This window comes from Protopterus annectens, chromosome 1.part1, assembly GCF_019279795.1.
Source record: "Protopterus annectens isolate FY-2018-M chromosome 1.part1, PAN1.0, whole genome shotgun sequence".
Classification (NCBI taxonomy): domain Eukaryota; kingdom Metazoa; phylum Chordata; order Ceratodontiformes; family Protopteridae; genus Protopterus; species Protopterus annectens.
The window spans coordinates 338,619,676-338,642,136 of record NC_056726.1 but is presented as its reverse complement, the minus strand read 5'-3'; the positions used below and the strand labels follow the sequence as shown (position 1 = coordinate 338,642,136).

Below are 22,461 nucleotides of genomic sequence, written 5' to 3'. Positions count from 1 at the left end.
TGCAGATTCCACACAGAAGGCACCCCAGCCAAGAATCAAACCAGAAAACCTATAGCTGTGAGGCAACAATACTGCCACTGCACCATCAAATATGTAAGGAAGTAAACATTCAGAAACCTGAAGTCTGAAATTTAAATGCCTGTCAATTTATTAATCAGGACAGTCTGACTTGGCACAAAAAAAAAATTCTCAGCAGAGGCCCAGGAAGAAATAATGCAGACATATCTTTGTAACATGGGAGGACACAAAAGCAAACCCACACAAACACAGGGAGAAGATACAGACCCCCCCCCCACAAAGAAGGCACCCCATCCAAGAACCAAACCCAAGAACCTACAGCTGTGAGACATCAATGCTACCACTGCACCATCAAATTTCAAGCATTGCAATATTTAAAAAACACAGATATTATGAGGAATAGATCAGATCAAATATGAGGCAAAAATCTGCAATTTTTTTACAAATGGTGGTGGGTAGGGAATTCAGGTCTTTAACACCTGCATACAAGGTACAGGGTTCAAGCCTGAGGTATTCCCTACCACACCACCATGAGTCTAATCACCAGTACATCCCACCTGAGGCATTTTCTCACACACACACACACACACACACACACACACACACACACACACACACACTCCACTTACCTGGTCCTGTAGTAAATCCAAATCCCTGTCCGCAAAACCACCATACATCCAGTAAGTAAATCCCGACGAGACTGCAGCAGAAATCCCGCGCAAATCTGACCCTGCCCGTCGCGAGATCTTCCCCTGCAGCAAACTCCAATCCAATCCAGATCCTTCCCCTGCAGCAATCTCCAATCCAATTCAGATCCTTCCACTGACTGCCGACATTGCAGTCCGACCCCGACGCATTTCCCCAGTGAGTTCCCAGGCAGTCTATGCAGTTTAAAACTGCATAGACTTGTGGGAGCGCTCCTGTCTATGATTCTCAATCAGGACTGCTGTGCACATGCTCCATGAGCTAGACTGTCTCAGCAGCAGTGCTCATGTGCGAAGTCCGCGAAATTTAAAATATTTTTTTCTTTTTAGTTTTTATTTTCTCAGTAGTTTGAAGTTGAGGGGGCTGCAGTCCAGCAGTCCGATAGCACGAGCCGCCCCTGCCTTTGGCAATGCCTCCTGTTTTAGACATTGTTAATGTGTTCTCAGAATCAAGCATGGCTCCTGATTCCCTGCTACGGCTCCTAGTAAGCCAGACAGATATTACAGGGTTCCTGACTCCCACAAATTTCTTTTCAAAAATCCTGCTGCTGATCCTGAGACTATCTCTCTGGGTCCCAAGGGTGTAAAGGCTTCTACAGCCAAAAATCCTACCCCTTCTGATAGAGATTCCAGGGCGCTGGATAGATGGGGTAAGAAGGTTTATACGTCTGCAACCTTGGCAATTAGGGCTTTAAACTGCCAGTTTCATATGCTTAAATATCAACAGCATGTTATGGGCTTACTGAAACAGAAAATGATGTTGATTTCTGATTGTGTGGAAAATAAAGAGTTACAGGATTTATTGCATTCAGCAGAACAGGTTGGAAAGCATACTTTGCAATGTAGTTTTGATTCCTTGGAGGCCTCTTGTAGGGCTGCCGTTACTGAATCTGTGATAAGAAGGCATGCCTGGCTCAAGGAGCAAAATCTGCCTGATCATGTTAAAGCTAAATTGTTGGATGCCTCTTTGCAGCATGATACTCTGTTTGGTAATAAGGCAGAAGAGGTTTAAAAAAAATGTAAGACAAAGCTAAATCTATGCAAACTGTAAAAGATTTCTTGCAAGTGCAGCCACCCAGGTTTAGTAGGCACTGGCCTACTAAAAACTGGTCCTTTCCTGTGTCCCAACAGAGCCACTCAGAGCAAACACAGGCGCTCAAAAGGCTCCATATATCAATCATAGGAGTCTTACAGGTCAAAGCAATGGGGTGCCTCCACCTCCAAATCTGGAGGTAACAAAGCACAACCCTACAGTAAGTAGTCTCAATGACTTTCCTCTACCATCTCCAAGCACTTATCTTTTGGCAGCCCCCTTGGGGGGGAAACTAGCACTTCATGCTCAAAATTGGCAGTTAATAACCCAAGTTGGTATTAAACATAGTATCCCAGGGGTACAGATTTCATTTCCATACTTTGCCAATCCCAAATGGATGGCCGGATCTGCCACAAAACCAGTGGGCAGAGGCCCAGAAACAAGTTATGTCCCTAATGGATATGGGGGCTATTCAACCGGTACCAGAAAAGGAAAAAGGACAAGGATTTTATTCAAGACTGTTCCTGGTACCCAGAAAAGACAATTCATGGCGTCCAATACTGGACTTATCGATTCTGAACACGTTCCTGGACATTCCAAAATTCAAAATGTTGTCTTTACAATGCTACTGCCTATGCTAGGCAAGAATGCTTGGTTAGTAACGCTAGACTTAAAAGAGGCATACCTGCATATCCCAATAAGGGAGTCTTACAGAAGGTACCTCTGCTTCAAAGCAGGTTTTTTGCATTACCAATTCTCTGCACTGCCCTTTGGTTTATCTACTGCGCCCAGGGTCTTTACAAAGTGCCTGGCACAGTAATTGCATTTTGCAGACAAAGAAACATTCAAATTTGTCCTTATCTGGATGATTGTCTCATTCAGGCAGAGGACAAGGACACTCTTCTTCAACATCTGACGTTTGTAAAAAGGCTTCTAGCATGCCTAGGGTACACCATAAATGAAAAGAAATCACAACTGGTACCCTCTCAAATAATTACATTCCTGGGTGCAAGCTTGAATATAACTGCCCAGATGGCTTACCTAATGCCAGACAAACAAATACAATTGACAACATACTTCAATCAAATGGCAACAAAAACCCAGTTATCTGCAAGACAAATTCTTCAGGCTTTGGGGCTCATGGCATCCTGCATTCTACTAATTCCATATGCGAGACTGCATATGAGGAAACTTCAATGGTACCTAAAAAGTTTATGGAGTCAACATTGTCATAGCCTGGAAACAATGATTCCTCTCCTTCCCTGCCTACAACAGGAGTTTTTTTGGTGGGCAAAGACATGTCATCAAAACAAGGGACTGTCATTCACTCTACCCCCTGCCACCCAAACCCTAACTATAGAAATATCAGACTATGCTTGGGGGGCCCACCTGGCAGGGAGATAAATTCAGGGCAAATGGACCCCAAACCAAATGCATCTGTATATCAACCAGAAAGAAATTCTAGCTGTTCAGAATGCTCTGACAGCCTTCAAGGACTTACTTCATCCAGGACAACTACTGATAAAGACAGACAACACCACAGTTATGTGGTACATAAACAAGCAGGGAGGTACCCATTCCTTCCCCCTTTGCAGACTAGCCATGGCCTTGCGAAACACAGCCTTGACTTACCAAATACATCTTCAAGCTCAATTCCTGCCAGTTAAGCAAAATACTCTGGCAGATGACCTAAGCAGAACTCTTATGGACCCACACAAATGGAAACTGGATCCACAAATCTTCAGCATGTTAACACAGAAATGGGGAAGCCCAGACATAGATCTATTTGCCTCTCCCCAAAACTATCAGTTGGACAAATTCTGCACAAGAACTCATCACAAAAAAGCATGGAAAGTGGATGCTCTATCCTTCAGCTGGAAAAACCTATCAGTCTATGCCTTTCCCCCTCTGCCTCTACTCTCCAAGGTCTTACTAAAAGTCAGACAGGAAAAACCAAAAATGATTCTAATTGCTCTGGACTGGCCTCACCAACACTGGTACCTGCTTCTAAGGAATATGTCACACTTTCCTCCGTGGTACTTGCCTCAAACACCTCATCTACTGTCTCAGCAAAACTATCAAATTCTGCACACTCAGGTCCAAACTCTGAATCAAGATGAAAACTCCAAACCGAATAATTTTGGATGCGAGTTCCAGCCTTCCTGGAAACAGTTAACAGCTGACAAGCGAACCGAACCAAACGGTCTTAGGTTTGAAAAAGGTTCTACGGTAATCCAGTATTCAAGAACCACCGAAAAACAGCTTGAACACAAACTACTGATAAACGAACCAAACCAAACTGCCTTTAGGTTAGAAAAAGTTCTCCAGTAGTCAAACGTTTCCAAAATAACGATTTATTGATGAAGTAAAACCAAAACAGGAACTGCTCACAAGACAGCTTCTAACACAAACTGCCAACACAAACTGCACGATCTACCTAGGTTTCATCCGTAGACTTCTTCAGAATCCAAACTCTGAATCTTGCAGCATGGCTAATCAACTAATTATTCAAACCACATCTCTCAGTAAACCTGTGATGGATGTCATTTTGGAAGCCAGAAGGCCTAGTATTAGAAAATCTTATGCTGATAAATGGAAGAGATTCTGTGCTTGTCACCAAGCACAAGGAATAGACCCAGCAAGGCCCAATAGTCCTCAGACTTTACAATACTTAACTGAGATGCTTGACAAGGGCCTATCCTTTTCTTCAATAAAAATCCATGCCTCTGCCATCTCAGCTCATTACAACACAGAGCCTCCCCTCTTTTCTCATCCACTGCTAAAACAGTATCTCAGAGGGGCCAAAAAATTAAGGCCTCCCAGGAGAGCACCAACTCCTGCATGGGACCTCAATTTTGTGCTGGAAAAACTTACCCTGCCTCTTTTTGAACCAGCAGCTACTGCGGATATAAAATTTCTATCTTGGAAAACAGCTTTTCTTTTGGCAGTCACTTCAGCTAGAAGGGTTTCGGAATTACAGGCTCTCATGGCAGTGGAGCCTTTCATTATATTTTACCCGGACAGGGTGGTCCTTAGGACCAACCCTTCCTTTATGCCTAAAGTGGTATCCAGTGTGGCTCTTAACCAGACCATTCACCTGCCAACTTTTTTCCCAAATCCGCAGAACAAGGGGGAGTGGATTCTGCATTCATTGGATGTACACAGACAACTAAGATTCTACTTAAACAGGACAAAATCTCTAAGAAAGTCCGAGCAACTACTGGTAGTAATTGCTGCAGGATCAGAGGGGAAGGCTGTATCGAAGCAGACTATTTCTAAATGGATAAGCCGCTGCAGTTTGTTTCTGCTATTTGCACCATGGTAAACCTGTGCCCAAGGGGATCAGATCCCATTCCACCAGGGCTGCCTCTACTTCAGCAGCTTTTCTCAGAGGGGTCCCAACCAAAGACATTCTAGAAGTTGCTACTTGGAGCTCTGTTCATACGTTTACAAAGCATTATCATTTACCTCTCTTCTCTAAATCTAGGGCAGGCTTTGCCACTGCAGTCCTGCAGGGCCTTATAGCTGCTCCTAATGCTGTTTAGTTCCATCCTCCCATCCATAGCTTTGGGATTCTACCCAAATGTAATGACTGCAACAGTTAAACACGAAGAACATAGTACAGTTGTGTACACTTACCATAAATGTAGATGTTCGAGTGTATTCATTGTTGCAGTCTGGGTTACCCACCCACCATCCCCCATTCTATACCTTTTCTTTCTTGCACTATACTCAAAAGCCTTTGTGGTGTATTTGCTTTTAGTTGAAGGTAAATTTTATGTTTCTAAGGTGCATTTATAGATATATTTACAATTTATTTATATATTTTTGCTCCCCATTTGGGGGGCACCTGACATCTGGGGCAAGAAAAACTGATTAAAATGGCGTTGGCTGCATGTTTTATACCCCTGATGACCTGACGTCATGGAAGAGGAGACAGCAACCGTCGCAGGACACAAGACTTTGTTATTCAGGTCGACTGAGGGCAACCTGCCAGCAGATTACCCAAATGTAATGACTGCAACAGTGAATACAATCGAACATCTACATTTATGGTAAGTGTACACAACTGTACTTTTCTCCACTTAATAGAATGTCCTCTTTCCCCATTAAGTCAATGTAATCTTGAGCAATTATTTATTTTATACAATAAAAATGAATTGTAACGAGTTTCTTATGTCCAGTTTAATATGAATTTTCATGCTGATAATAATAATAATATGAAATCATCTCAAATAGATGACACATATTTAAATATTGTATGGAATAATTTTCCATGGAGAAATACTGTATATTCACAGCTGTGTCATGACCTTGCCTGAGGTAATATGAATTTTCATCAGAAAGAGAGTGCAAAACTAGTTAATCTCACTAGGGAACTAGAATAGTCTGTATTAGAACAATGCATACATATTCCTTTATTTTTATCTACATTTATTCATTGTAACACTCAAAGAAGATATTTGAAAATATTAATCTGCCTAATGCTATGCTTTAAACTGAATCATTTGCATAGTGTGTGACAGGCAAAGAGCTGATAGGCAGTGTTTGTTAACAGAGCTCATTGTGTGGAAAGTAACGTGCCCTGCAGCCTACTTTGGAAATATATTGTCAGGCTAGTATAATTTGATACTGTCATTAGGAAATCAAAGGGAATGTGCATCTCTTTTAGGATGGATGAAGTTGCAGTGTACTACAAGGGTTAGAAAAGTCAGATTCAGTTTGAGAAGTGCAAGACCTTGAACATGGATTTAAAGTACAGGATGGTGACAATGTATTAGGTATGTCTCTGCAAATATCAAGCTGTTTATTGGTATGTTGGTCTGTGTCCCTTTCTTTTGTCTATAAGTCAGTCCTCCTCTCTACTTCTTGTCATGCTAATGCGCAAGAGAAATTGAGTAGGAGCATAATTCTTCTTCTTCATCTATCGGCTTTTCCCTGTTAAGGGTCGCCACAGTGGATCACCTGTCTGCTCATGACTGGCAGTAGAGTTTTACGGTGTGGAGTTGCCAGCCTGGCACCCAACCTTCCACAGAAGGCACACACATGCACACACTCGTGCTTAGGGCCAATTTAGAGTGTCCAATCCACCTACAGCATGTCTTTGGGATGTGGGAGGAAACTGAGTAGGTGTATAATATAAATCAATAAATTCCAAAATGTTGAATGTTTCAAAAATTGTTATGTAGGAATAAAGGCCTAATACTGTGATGACATTTTAGAGAGTAAGAGAGAGTGAAGTTGATGCAGCAAAATTCCTGAGCATATGGTGTGTTGAAACAAAGTGAGAAAATACACTGCACATTTTTAACCCACCATTATGAAGCATTTCCATTTTATGGGTAATTTATGTATCTTTTATGGTACCTAGAGAAAGGAAGGATTGTTCATGTCTTGATACAACCACACACACACACACACACACACACACACACACACACACACACACACACACACACACACAAGTTCTGCATCTTCCCAAGACTGCCATATCAGAACTCTATTCTGATACTTTTGTTTTAATCAGAATAAAAATAAAAACAAAGGCCACAACTAAAGAGAAGCAAAGCTTTTAATTTGTGAGCACTTTCGTTCACAAAACTTACAATGAACTTCTTCAGGCACAATCAAAAGGACAACCCCTCCTTAAATACATCTAAAAGTTACATGACTAAACATTTTAAAATGTCACATTTAAGAATCTTTGTCATGAATTCAAAAAATAAAAACAAACATTAAACTTTCATTAATAGAGCTTCTGCATCCCTAATAAACCAAAAGGCTTAATATATTTATAATTAAGTCAGTGTTAAATTTTTTAATCTCAACAGACACATGATGGAACATTGGTCATTTAATCCATGGAAACTAGGTCAATATATTCAACAACAGTTGCCAACACAACTCTTGCTTTTCAAGCTGCAGGGATGTATGACCTCCCCTATATCTTTGTAATACTTGCTCTATCACTCTAAACTTAAAATAGTGATCTGGGTGGTCTCTTATATATGTCTTGCTAAGGCATTATTTTCCTTGTTTTTTCTATATTATAAGTATGCTCATAGATTCTTTCTTTAATTTTACGGTCTGTCTTTCCGGCATAAAATCAAGAGCATACTTGGCATTTAGCTAAGTAGACCACACTTCTCGTATTACAGTTAAATTTCCCTTTTGTAAAAAAAAATTGGTAATTGAACTAACTTCGTAATTATTCCCATTTTTATTATTGTTATCTATGCTGTTAATCGTTAAGCTATCTCCCAGGGTATCAGACGTATTAATTATTAATGCTGCTACCGCCAAGATAGATTCTTTTAGAATTGGTGCAAAATGCCCTTCATTTCTCTTTGTTTTTACTTCTTCTATAAGTTCCTGAAGGGCGGTGGTGGTGCTGCGGTAGCGTTGTCGCCTCACAGTAAGACATTGTCCTGTTCAATTCTCAGCTAAAGCGTCTTCTGTGTGGAGACATGCGTGAATGGGCATACCTTTGTTGAAAGTTGTGCGTCAAAGCTGGCAACTCGGTACGTAAAAATCTACTGCCAATTATTAGCGGACCGGAGTTCCACTGTGGCGACCCCTAAGCGGGAAAACCCGAAAATACAATAACAACATAAGTTCCTGAAGTAGGCATTCTGGATATCCTCTTTTAATAAACATTTGTTTTAAATTTTCACATTCTAAGAGAAATTCAGACATAAGGGTGGTCATTCAAGAATTGAATGTTAGCACCAACTTCCTAAAATTTACTTTTAATTTTGAGGAAGAAAGTATTTCATACTTGGACGTAAAATTAAAGAAAGATAAAAGTAAGGCATGCTTTGTTTCAAACATTTTTTTTAAATTCATTTCTGCACTATTCAAGTTGCCACACAACTCATCAGAAAGGATTATTATTAAAGGACAATTAGTCAGGTCAGCAAGAATGACTAAGAGATGAAAGATTAGAAAAAGCAAGGGAAATAATGCCTTAGCAAGACATATAAGAGAACACCCAGATTACCATTTTAAGTTTAGAGTGATAGAGCAAGTATTACAAGGATATAGGGGAGGTCATACATCCCTGCAGCTTGAAAAGCAAGAGTTGTGGTGGCAACTGTTGTTGAATGCACATAGTTTCTCTGGATTAAATGACCAATGTTCCATCATGTGTCTGTTGAAATTAAAAAATTTAACACAGACTTAATTATAAATATATTAAACCTTTTGGTTTATTAGGGATGCTGAAGCTCTATTAATGAAAGTGTAATGTGTGGTTTTACTTTTTAAATTTATGATGAAGATTCTTAGATGTGAGTAGATAATTTTAAAATGTTTAGTAATGTGACTTTTAGATGTATTTGAGGAGGGGTTGTCCTTTTGATTGTGTCTGAAGAAGTTCATTGTGTGTTTTATGAACGAAAGCACTTGTGTGCATTAAAGGCTTTGGTTCTTTTTAGTTGTGGCCTTTGTTTTTATTTTTATTCTAAGTTTAATTTGTATTGCTCAAGTTTTGATTACTTTTGTTTTAATATTTTATCTTAGTTGGTACCCTACTCTAGGAGATAAAACATGTTTCTATTGTATGCTTCAGTACCTCAGCAATCTTTCTTTTATTGTATGCTGAAGAGCTAAAATAACACAAAAAAATGTTCTTCATGTTTTAGTGGTGACTGCTTTTTTTGGCTTGACTGCATTACAAGTATTATTCTTCGTGCATTTCTGAGCTAGTGTGCAGAACCAAGTTTTTATGAATAATTTGCTCATCTCCTATGATGGCCTCATTAACATAGGTTTGTAAGTATGTGCTACTCCTTGTGGGCTCTTATTTTCATGTTTGGAAGTCTGCTTCATCTTTCTAAGATGGGACAGATAGGCTGGCTGCTGACCTGTAGAGGAGACCGACCTATGGATGGCAGCTTATCCACTGGATTGAAAGGCAGATGGGGCTGCCATATTGTTGCCCATCTTCACTCACATTCTGTGGTTTATTGTTGTGGCATAGATGAACTTAAGTAATTGTGTTTTATAACAAATTTCTTTTTAATTTGACTGAAATTTTGGTGCAGAATTAAAGATTTTAAGACCTTCAAACACACAAATGCTGTTAGTTATTAAAATTTAAAATGGTGACAAGCAGGCAGAAGAATTAGTCATTCTGGAACCACAGTTAGAGCAATGAACTGCTTTGCTTATATTCGACTTCACAGCCCAGAGAGAATTATGCAAACACCTTTTTTTTTTCTCATTAACATAAAGAGGGCACCATAATTCTAAAGTAAACAGAAACCTGCTAAACACCTAGTTTATTTCCTCAAAGAAGGAGCATGATGTAAAACATTTGCATGCAGTAGCTCTGACTCACAGTTTCTTACAACATGTGAGTTTATCATATAAGCTGTCCATTATTTGGTAGGCTGCTACCTTCACACAAAGCTACTTATTGACTGATGCACTTTTTACTGTGAAAAACATATTATGGTGTTTCTGACTGAAATGTCTTATGCGCATTGCAGATTAAAGGAGTTTTGTTGCACTGAAAAGTACACATCTTAGTCAGAATAAAAGGTTTATGCTAATATTCAGATGGGGACCGTCTTAAAACAATATGGTTTGTTAACCGCAAAATTAAATTAGAATGAGTTAGAGTATAAATGACACAGAGTGTATTAAAGAATTTAGTATTAAAACACCATTAGCACTTTTCTTAAAAACCAAAAATATCAATTAGAAACGCAAGATAATACTGATCCTGGGAACTATCGCCCTATTAGCCTGACGAGCCTGGTTTGCAAGGCCAGACATTGGTAACCCCCAAACTCTGGATCCTACCCAGTTCGGGTTTGTGAAAGGCAGATCATGCCTTCTGAACCTGATTGACTTCTTTGAGGCAGTCACCAAAGCCGTAGATGTGGGTAAGGTGGTTCACACAGCCTATCTTGACCTCGCCAAGGCTTTCAACACCAACCCCATTCTGGAATTATAGCTAAACTCACTAAACTAGGTATAAATCCCTATGTCACAAGATGGGTTGCCAACTGTTTCACTGACAGAACTCGCACTGTAAAAGTTGCACACTCCAAATCTGGCCTCAAACCAGTGACAAGTGGAGTACCACAGGGTTCAGCCCTGGGATCTCTCCTGTTTGGTACCTACTTCTCTGAAGTACAGGCTAACACAGAAGGCCTCTGGCTAACAAAGTTCGCAGATGACTGCAAACTAGGAGCCATAGTCGAGTCCCCAAATGATCTGGAAATCCTACAGAAGGGCCTCGCTGAGAGAGATGCCTGGTGTCAGAGCAATGGCCTCAAGCTCAATGCCAAAAAGTGCATTGTCATCCCCTTTGGTAAAAACTCTGTACCCATAAACTACTACATAGACAGCAGTCTACTTAACACCGAATGTGTGATAAGAGACCTTGGGACTCAGGTGGACAGTAGTCTGACCTTTGATAGTAACATTGCCACAGTAGTCAGGAAGTCCTTCTACACGGCACACCTCATCATAAAAGGGTTCTTATCCAGGAAAAAAAGAGGTCATTGTTCCCTTCTACTCGACACTCATTAGACCCATTGTAGAGTACAATGCCCCTTTTGGAATGTACCTCACAAGACATCTGCAGCAGCTGTAAAGGCCACAGAAGTACCTCACAAAGAGGATTACTGGCCTCAAACAGATGCCCTACACTGACCATCTCAAAAAACTCCAGCTTTACTCCATAGCATATCGCCTACTCCGAGGTGATCTCTGCCTAACATATAAAGCTATGTCAAACCTAGAGCTGTTGGACATGCTACACCTAAAGAAATTCTAATCCCTCCAAGCTACACACTCTAGGGACCTAAACCTTGTCACCACAATAAACAGGACATGCTGGAGGGATAGATTCCTGTCCCAGAGACTTCCCATACTCTGGAACAGGCTACCCATCTATGTCAAGCAAAGTTCTTCATTAGCACTCCAAGAAAAATCTTGATGAGTGGGTGGGAAATAGGAAATACACCCCAGGGATCACTTCTGTGTTTCTGCTCAACAGTTGCACAGGAAAATAACTTTCTTGGGTGGCGTAAGCCAGGGCACCTTGTTGGCTAGGCTTACGTAGGCCCTCAGGCCGATAGCCTAGTACCTACCTATGAACCTATGAAAAGCAGTGAAAGTGACATTTAAGAATGTGCACGTGTCACCTGTAAAATGAAATTACTAAAGATGCTGCATACTTATATATTACACAGCGATAGATGATGGACCTGAGTGGGATATAATAAATACAGAAATGTACCACGGTCCCTTTACAAGGAAATTAGTAGAGTATTGCAAACACTAAGAACTAATAAAGGAAAAGAGCCTTTAGTGCACACCAGTTTTTAAAATTAAATAACTAAATAAAATAAACAACATACTGTTATACCTAATCTGTTTCTGATTAGCTTACCAATAGAAACAACAGAATGAATAAATTAAGGGCAGACTGCATATTTTCCTTTTACAAAAATAGGAAGCAACAGAAAGTAGGTTTTGCATTTTGGATTGATTTTTAATAAGTAATACAAAGAAGAACTTCTAAACCGGATTATGGTAGAATATTGGATTTAAATTGAATTACCGAAGCTGATGTAATATCTAGAAAGATGCTGGAAGATTTAGAGAAGATGTGGGTAACTATTTTTTTCAGTAACTTGATGACAATTTAATGACACAGCAACCTGGAAAAACAGAGGTATCCACAACACCCAGTGTAAAACTGAAAAGGATTCTGTGTTTCTTGTACAAATCACATAAGATAAGGTGAAATGTAAGCTTTACAGCAAGGCATAGAAATGACACATTCTTGTCCAGAATACTTGCATACTGATACTAAACAGGTGTCGTTTGCATCACACTCAAGATTAACCTACACTTTACAAAAGTAAACTGGTTTAGAAATCACCGACCCAGTAATCATATTCACCAGAAGACTCAGAAAAATAATCATAAATAACTTACATACCCATTTTATGACATCAGTGATGCTGTTATTACCTAATGCTTGTTGATTTTCATTTGGTTTGAGAAAAGGTGCCACGGTGGGCTGCTTTCAAGACAGTGGAGAAGTGTCTGATAACTGCACATATTATATATACTAGGAGAAGTAGCTGTACCTCTTCAGAGTCCTGTAAAGCTATGATGTTAGCCCATCGAGTCCAAGTGGCCTTGTATGTCTTAGTCAGAAATCATCAGTTCCAATCATAGTGCATGCCTAATACCATAGCTATGGGCAGAACCAGATTTAGAAGTGCAGCTTGAGAGAGGTATACTATTATCTTCAGTGAGCTTACACAGAGGTTGCACGTTGAAAAATTATACTTATATAAGCAAATGTGACACAGTAGGACAGTTAATTTTACCAATACCTGCATATTTACAAACAGCCATTCTTGGAGTAGCCCTGTGTGAGATATACTTTGAACTCACTAGGTAGTAAATTCTTATTTTCAGAGGCAATAGTATAACCTTATTGTCTTAATTCTCCAAGGCTCTTCATAGGCATAGTGAGGATGCCATATAAATTCATACTTAACATGCTTAGGCAGCATTTCCAAGTGATACAACTTTTCTTTTACAGACGCAGTATCCATTGCTTTTCCTCTTACTCTTGGTGTCCTCTCAAATATTGCTCCCACTGTAATGTTTTTGAATGTCCTATAGAATTTGGTGGCAATAGTTGTTCAGCCATGCCTTAGATACATATTGTGTAGCAAACCCTTTACACTGTGAATTTTGCAAGTACAGCAAGTTCATCCTCTACATAAACATTATCTCCTTGTCGTAGCCATGGTGACTAGAATAGGCCTAAGTTTAATGGTCACTGAGCACTCCTCTGGCAGTGAAGCAGAAGATGAGCTCTTAGGCCATGCTTTCAGTTTATTGGTCCACCTTCATCATCTTCCCCACTTATGGTGACAAGTTATGCAGTGACAACACAAGCTATCATCAAAAATGAGGTCTTTTGGTCATGTGATTGTGTCCTGACCCTTACCCAGTGTGAACTGGAACTGAAACATTAGGTCATATTTTATAACCAGGGGTATTTTCAGCTTTGACAATACCTGTAATTTCCACCAAAAATGTGTCATGTTGCGTTTTATGTACTGCAAGGCAGGGAAATAGATTAAAGTTGTGAGACAGCTCAGCTGTGATGTCACACACATGATAACATGGCATCTGGATGAGTCTGTTTGTAATGCAAGTGTACTGATGTCATCTAACTCTTCAACATGTTCTTTCACTGAATAACTTTGGTTCATGGTTGCAGCATCATCTTATTTTTTTGTGTTTGTAAATGGCTGAAATGAAATCTTAATGTGAAGAATGCTATTTGGTTTTATATTTTACAGTGTGGGTTTCTTCCTTTGATAATGCATCTGGTACAAGAATGATGATATCAGATTATTTTGACAGCAAACTGTAGCGTGTTTGAATCCAGCAATCTCCAAGTATAAAGTCTATCTAATTTACGTAGCCAGGAATATTCTCTTTAGTGTGAATGTTGTTCACACAAACATTTTAGTTTGTAACCAGACATCCACTAAAAAATTATGCAGAAGACAAAATAATGCTTGTAAACCTTCCTACTTGTCACAAATGCTGTGTAGAGTCTTAAATGATGACAGAAGTTGCTAGAGCAGTGATTTTCTTTGTCTGTTTTGCAGGTTCATTACAGTCACCACTATGACTGATGTGGACTATGATTATCTAATTAAGCTCCTGGCCCTGGGGGATTCTGGAGTTGGAAAGACAACCTTACTGTATAGGTACACAGACAATAAATTCAACCCCAAATTTATCACGACAGTGGGAATCGATTTTCGGGAAAAAAGAGTGGTGAGTTTTGTTTCATTTATCTTAAGCTAGTAAGGTCCAGTCGTGCTGTCATTTTTTAGATTGCTAGTAATTGTGTAACAGTCTAACTTCTGATTGGACTTTCATCTTCTTCACCTGTGGGACTGACTGACACATGTTTTTATTGGCCTATATAACTTTCCTAGACTTAGTCCCTCCATTTTATTCACAATCGTCAGTTCTAATTGCCCCTGACTACATCTCTTCAGCTGATTGTTGGAGCTGGTTGCTGAATAGAATTGCATTGGCAGTTTTATCTCCCTGACAATTCCTGCCATCCTGCCCCTGCTTAGGGGTCACTAGATGCTGTCCTGTTTGGAGCCTAATTTTCTGGTTTCCTTTGATTTTTATACTGTGGATGCTCCAACTTGCAGGCTTTTGAGATTTGTACAGGTGGCCCTTGTCAATAATGATTATGTGTAAGAGGGAAAGGTAAGGCATCCTGGAAAAGTTTTTCAGACCAAACTGACTAGCTACCTGGCAGTCTTACTCCTGGAAGTGATGGAGATGGACCTGACAAAGCAGATCTATCATTATAGTAAGGATGTAACTTTTGCATATTTTGCTAGACTTTTCTTCTATTACAGTTACTCAGTATTCTGTCATATTATAAATTTCTGGTCTGGCATGATAAACACTGCAAGTTGAGGTTAGTAATGCTTATCAGATTAACCCATTATCTGTTTACTTATTGATATACAAGAACCACAGGAAGGCCTTGATATTACTACAGGAACTCGAGGATAGTGCTGACCAAGAACTACAGATAGACAATAAATATTTTGTTTGTAAGCAACATATCTATAGGTCTAACCAAAACAGAAGACCAAATATAACCAGTGATGTAAAACAACATGGTGGACTTTGCTTCTTAATGACATTTTAGATGGAATATACCAGATATAGTAAGACATTAAAAAAAATATAGTGGCCATAGATGTAACAACCAACATCTGATGATAAAGTCTTGAAAGCAATATACAAAAAGTACAACAACAACATTTTAGATGGAATATACCAGATATAATAAGACACTAAAAAATTAGTGGCCATAGATGCAACAACCAACATCTGATGATAAAGTCATGAAAGTAGTATACAAAAAGTACAACATTTTAGATGGAATAAATCAGATATAATAAGACATTAAAAAAATTAGTGGCCATAGATGTAACAACCAACATCTGATAAAGTCTTGAAAGTAATATACAAAAAGAACAAAAAAAAACATTAATACTACTTTGTGAGTAATGGGTGCATCCTTTGCATTTTTCCTCAGAAATTTGTATTTCTGTCTGCAAAAGTGCACACACATGTGGGCACACATGCATGAGCGCACACACAAACATATACACTTTTTTCTCTGAACAAAGCAAGATAGCAAGGTCTTCAGCACAGCAAAGGAATCCTTTTGGGTAGTCAAATAACAGTCATTGTAAACAGTCCTGTTATTAGAGCCATGCAAAAATCCAGGTGAGTTATTATGTCGTGCTGTGCAGTCCTTGTCACATGACCGATACAGGCAGAATTAAAACAGTAGTGCAACTGTACTGCAAAAAGTGTTTAGGACAGCACAGTTCAAATGTAGAATGTAAATGAGCCCTTTTGTAATTGTTATGGGCATAACTGTAATTCTCAAAACAGTGAGTGTAATAGTGCAGTAGAGAATAAGTACTCAGTCTGAGCTTCCTGTATCTCAGAGTATACGCACAGCTCCATGGAAACCTTGGAGTTATCAAATATACCTGAAAGGAATTTTGCGACTGGAGAAAGACTTGCCCCCTATATAAATGCTTGAGTAATGTAACGCCACTTCTCATAATCCATTCTGCTGCAGAATTTATACACTATTCTTTGCACATTCAGGGCTTGCATTATTTGTTATTATACTAATGAGGAAGAACTTTCTAAAAATAGTAAATGGAGATCAAAACAAGAGAAGAGAGATTAGAAGACATTTTCCCCTGCAGCTTTGTGAAGACTGTTTTTTTAACCCTCAACTGCTTTTGGGTTGGAGGGAGTGCCAGCCTGGGGATCTGCCCATTGTGCCACATGACCTAGATATAGCTATACGTATAGGGATCCATTTCATCTGTCTTGGTCCTATCCCTGATCACTCCCATTTCTGGTTAGCCTCCTGTGTAGGATCAAGTCAAAAGCCATGATTAAGTCTGGATAGACTGTGTCTGGTAGTACTTCCCTATCAAGTTCTTTTGTAAACTAGTCATATAACTGGATTAGATTTGTCTGACAGCTCCTTCTGGTCATGAGCCCATACTGATGGTACCTTTGTAGCTCTTTTCTGTCCTTTTTTATGTCCACAGTACTCGGTGTTCTTCCCTGCTTTCCACCCAACATGGCACTCACCCTTTGCTTTCCATTTTGAAGATTAAATCAAAGATATGTTACATAAATCCAAACCCATAGAGGACTGTGATAGCATAATCCCCACTAGTGAAGCTAGTATGAATTGAAAAGGTCATCTGCCCCTGTTTTGGAAGGGTGCCAGATGGGGGAGATGGCACCAGGTACAAAAACAGCTAGTTACACTTCTGACAATCAGTGTGAACTACACAAAAGAGTAATGGTTGAGAGACAGTGGGTTGAATTAATAAAGGTTGCCTTTAGGTGTACACCTTGCAGTACCCTTTTCAATTGAAAGCCATCTCTGTTGTGGTAATTTAACATGATGACATGTGACACCTCATTGGGCTTTCTACATGGTCATGATATATAGCAGTGTGGCACTCAGGAAAAGAGGCATATGCTAATTAGCCATGTACTGTTTCTCCCCAGAACTGTCATAGGGGAAGACATCTATGTGCCAAACAATTCAGGAAATTGCTTGACTGTGTAGATTAGCCCAGTTGCTCCTTCACTACGCAGTACAGACATGTTCAGACATCATGGTAGAGGTAGGTTATGTGGAAAATAATGGTAAGGTAGAGATGGGAGGTGTGTGTGTGTATGTATGTGTGTGTGTGTGTGTGTGTGTGTGTGTGTGTGTGTGTGTGTGTGTGTGTGTGTGTGTGTCTGTGTGTTTGTGTCCTTGTTTTATTTATATTGTGTTTGTAGTTAGGGGTGCGTCATACTCCCACCACAGAAACGGCTGTAGAATTCCATATATTCCTTCCATAAGGTATAACTGACAGCTAACAAAAATACATTGACAAGGGCAACCTTAGAGAATCATACAGTAATCATGTTAATTGTATAAATACAACATTGCACTACTACCACTTTGTGCAAAATCACATACGTCATTTTTTCTGTTTACTTTGTACATTGTTTTAGACAGGTCCTTTAACTAGACAGTGTTAAGTAAATCAGCTACTTAAAGATAAACAAAAACTGCAGGCAGGCAATATGTGAGGATGTGTGTGTGTGTGTGTGTGTGTGTGTGTGTGTGTGTGTGTGTGTGTGTGTGTGTGTGTGTGCAGAACTAAGTACACACACACATTATACTCGATGAAAGCAAATCTTTAAGAAAGTGAATATTTCACAGAAGGATAAAAGTGTAGCTACAAGAAACTCAGAAATGCCAGACTTATACAGAAGATTGACCCATAGTAGACATGACAGCAGAACAGAGCGTCCTTAGTTGAAATGCCTCAGAACTTGACATTTCAGATATATGCCCTCATAGGCAGCTTTTTGAACAGCCCAAAGGGCATGGATCCTAGCAGAATCTTGAGGGCATCCTTTCAGCATTAAGTGTTTTGGAGGTGTTCAGCTAACACTACAAATGAATGCGTGTACCACTATCCAGTGCCTTCAGGAGTAGCCTAGAGTTTTAGAAATGTAAGTCTACCATTACTGCCTCCCCACCATGACTCAGTGCTGTTAATTCTGTGGTCTATGTCATAAATAACCCTATATATGGAATTAAATTAAAATGATTATACAGGAACCATTTAATTAGATAGCCACTGATCTAAAATTCCTACCTCACTCTGGATAGTTATGTTGTTTGCAGTGTTTAATGCAGAGTATGGTTAATAATGCTGGCAATGTAAACATTAATTTTTACTCTGTGACTTACATGATAAATGCCTGGATCCATCCATGTCTGTGCTGCAGCATCTTATAAGAAACTACTTAGCTGGCTTATACTTAGAGCTAACTTTTTGTTCTTCTTGCACCTGAGTTTTGACTGAAATAGTGTACCCCATTAACAAACAATCAGTAGTGCAAGAGTATAACCACATATACACTGGACAACAACCCTGGATTAGTGTTATGTATCTGTGGAGAGCTGGGTTCCTGTGTGCTTCTCATATGACACATTTTGTGACAGATGTAAATTGTTGATCAACAGAACATTTTTATAGTACACCTTCTTCTGTGTAGCAATGAAATAACTGTCAGTAGGTATTCATATTGCTTTGCTGGCTTGTCCACAAGGTTCACTGTAAGTATTTTTTTTCTACTTCATGCAGAGTAGATATGCTGTACTTTGAAAGCATTTCAGGCATCAATCAGCCCATGAAATTAGTTTAAGAGCCACACCACATAAGTTGACTTAATTTGAGAACCATAGGTCAGCAATAAAAAGCTAAACCCAAAGTATAGCAATGTTTAGCCTACGTGTGGATGAGATCTTTCTGCTGAAAAACAGTAGAATGCTATGCATTTCAATGGCTTTTCTGGTATCTTGTTGTACTCTCCCTTATACACAAACTCACACACATACAGACTACTTTGAGTTCTGAAACATACCTAACATGGCAACACAAGGGCTCCTGTGGAGATGCCAAGTGTTGTGATGTGGCTCAAAGGTAACTCTCAGTTAAGAAAAAAGATATAGTGCATTAGCTGTTAACTATTTAAGAAATCCTTATTATTTTGTAGTTACAGTTAGGGAATTATTCAGCAGCAATAGTGGACATGTTCCATTCACATTAGTTTGCTTGTACACAAGTACAACCTTGTGACACTATTACAATTGCCGTAAGGCAAAAGAACTGTCTCATGGCCATGTCCCTTTTAAGTTGTTTTCATCAAAATAGGTAGAAGGTGGGAGTATAGGAAAGTCGGGAAGTAGAAAAAGCAGGTGAATATAGAGAAGTACAGGAAGGGTATACTCCTTTTTGGGGGACAGATGATTTGTTCTGTCAAACATGGCAGATATGGAAAGATGTAATATTAAGTCAGTGGATAAAAAGAAGGCTTAAGTATGGAAACAGAGGGTTGTGAACAAGCACAATGCACAGACAAAGACAACCAGTTGGGATGCTGAATTAAAGGGGACTTGACAATGGATAGACAGACACACTGAAAGAGATAAGAGAAATAGTGAAAGGGAGAACTGGATGACAAAGAGGGGAGAGGGAGATGGCACATAAGGATGGGGAACACCATGATGGGGAGATAGACTGGGGTTACACCTCCTGATTGTAGTGCATAAGCCAGATAGAGGTTAGTCATAACCATTTCTTGTCTCCCCACTGGGTTCTGACTTTTATGGTAGACTAGAAAATACAGGCAGCATAATAACTTTACAAATCAACAAGAATCTTCTTCAGAAGGCCAATGCAGGCATCTAGTAACTCATTGATAAACGCCCTTGTTAACTTCTTGAAGTCTCACAGGCTTTCAAAATACACACAAAAAGATCAGCAATTTTTTTCTGAGCAAACAAACTGTCAACTCTTCTGTTCAAGTCAGCCAAACCTACCACAGGCAAAGGAATACTCTGATCTCAGTTTGAATATGGACTCCCAATAATAGCCGCAGTCTCAAAGAAAAATTCCACCACCTTGCAAACCATCTACAGTAAACTTGCCGGTACATTACTAATTCTGCCATTAATGAACATCACTGCCTAACTCTCTCCAAAGCTAAATGGCTGCCAGTACATTTGAGATTCAACCTCCTAATAGGCTCATTAATTCACAAAGCCCTTTCTACTGAGACATCTTTCCCTCTCACTCTTAAACTTTTCACCAAACCCAACCACATGTAAACTCAGGGGTGTCTCTCATCTCAACCCACCCTACTAACTCCAAAAACTAAAGTTCATTGTACTGACCATGCATTCTCCATTCTAGCATCAAAACTATGGGACTCCATTCCACTCTCAATCAGAGACATCCAAAAGTACTCAGACTTCAGACAACAGCTCAAGGAGCACCTCTACACCAAAACGAAGTGCAGCTGCTCTCATACAGATCCTGTTAAATGAACGTTGAAGCTCTCTCACATACCTTTATTCCTATTTTATCTTTTCATATCTCATCTTGTCATCCCCCTCATCTGTTTTCATCTCTTACACTCCTCCCTTCCCACCTGCCTTCCCTCTGCATGCCTGTCTCTCTCCATTTCTCTGTCCTCTCCCCACAGTATCCTTTCCTGCAGCTATTCTTACTCGTCTCTTCTGATGTCTTCATACCTCTCTATGTATATAATGATATGCTGCTGTCCGTGTAACTTAGGCCGTCTCGGTCATTATGGCTACATCTTATCCAAAAAGCTCTGCTAAACATAGTTTCATTTTTCCATCCATGTTTTGTCTTTGTAAACTGCTTCTTGAACTAAATGTTGTAGCATATTTTTGCATCTGTAAATATGCATATGTTTTATAGCATATACTTTAAATATAATTTGTTCATTTCTTATGTGATCCTGTTCAACCAGTTGTGCCTGCAAATGGTCCCTTGAGATCAGTGCAGTACCCTGGTAAACAAATAATAAATAAATAGATAGACAGATAAACAAACAAACAAACTGCAACCTACAAACTGTGTCACCAGGGGGAACTACAACACTCCCCCAGTGATCAACTGCCAGAGGCCACTGAGGACACCTCCAGATCACACCCCTTTCACCTGATGGAGGCAGATTGTGAGCCAGCAGGAGATGGACATACAGTTGTGCCTACTTCACCAACATGTGACTGACACTGTAGAAAATAGTAACATTCATAGAGGCAAATAAAAAATAAAATAAAATAAGGTATTGGATAACAGCATAGAAAGAGAGAAGACAAATTGCTATCATGTCAGTGTCTGATTATCAGACTTGCTGATATCTAGAGCTATACTAAACAGCTGCTAAGTATGCTATTATGCCAGGGGCCATAATGTTGATTAGGTATAGAATGTTACACATTCATTTTGGAAGAGGTGCATGCATGGGTGCAGTAATGTTCTACCCCATGGCATGGAGGAGGTGACACTAATATCAGGATGGGACTGCTGGCCAGAAGAGGCCATGGAAGGTGTATGTGGGTGTGCCCTTGTGGGTATGTCATATGTGACAGGGAAAAAGACATTCCATGTGGATATGGCCAGTGTTGCTACATATGAAGGTCAGCAGGTGTAAGTGCCAGTGTGGTATACCAAAGGTAAGCAAGACTGAGGTGATAACATAAGCAGCTGCCATCATAAGGTGAATGATCACCATAATGTGAGCTAATGTGTACTATTGGACAGAGCTGTTGTAATTTACAAATGGTATGGGTATGATACTTGGAAACTGCACATGTAAAGACAACCGGAGGAACAGTGCTCATGCAATATGACGGGATGCACACAATGCATGTTATAGGACCTCCAGCTGTGTCCACAGCGTGGTACTGGGCCAACAGTACTATATGTTAGGCACCATGTGGCAGTGGTATGATTTATGGACATGCTGAGCTGGACATCTGGAAACGTGGAATGTGCAGTTACCCTGAGCATGTCCAGTGTGTATATGAGTTAGCATACCACCGTATACCTAGAGGTTGAATCAAGCAGAATGGAGTAGTCAGATATGGGTGTTACAACTACTTCTACAGAATTATAGCAGTGAGTAATACAATGTTGCTATGATATACAAACCTCCTCTTTTAAGATGACATGTGTCATA

General features: G+C 39.6%; 1 protein-coding gene across 3 annotated transcripts in view; it reads left to right on the top strand.

Moving 5' to 3' along the window:
- RAB27B (RAB27B, member RAS oncogene family) overlaps positions 1-22,461 on the top strand; it is a 2,233,495-nt gene that overhangs the window by 1,988,148 nt on the left and 222,886 nt on the right. For all 3 annotated transcript variants that reach the window (XM_044075084.1, XM_044075069.1, XM_044075078.1), the window contains one exon: positions 14,421-14,592. In XM_044075084.1, coding sequence (XP_043931019.1) covers positions 14,440-14,592 — 153 coding nt within the window. In that variant the 5' untranslated portion in view covers positions 14,421-14,439. The remainder of the gene's footprint in view (positions 1-14,420; positions 14,593-22,461) is intronic.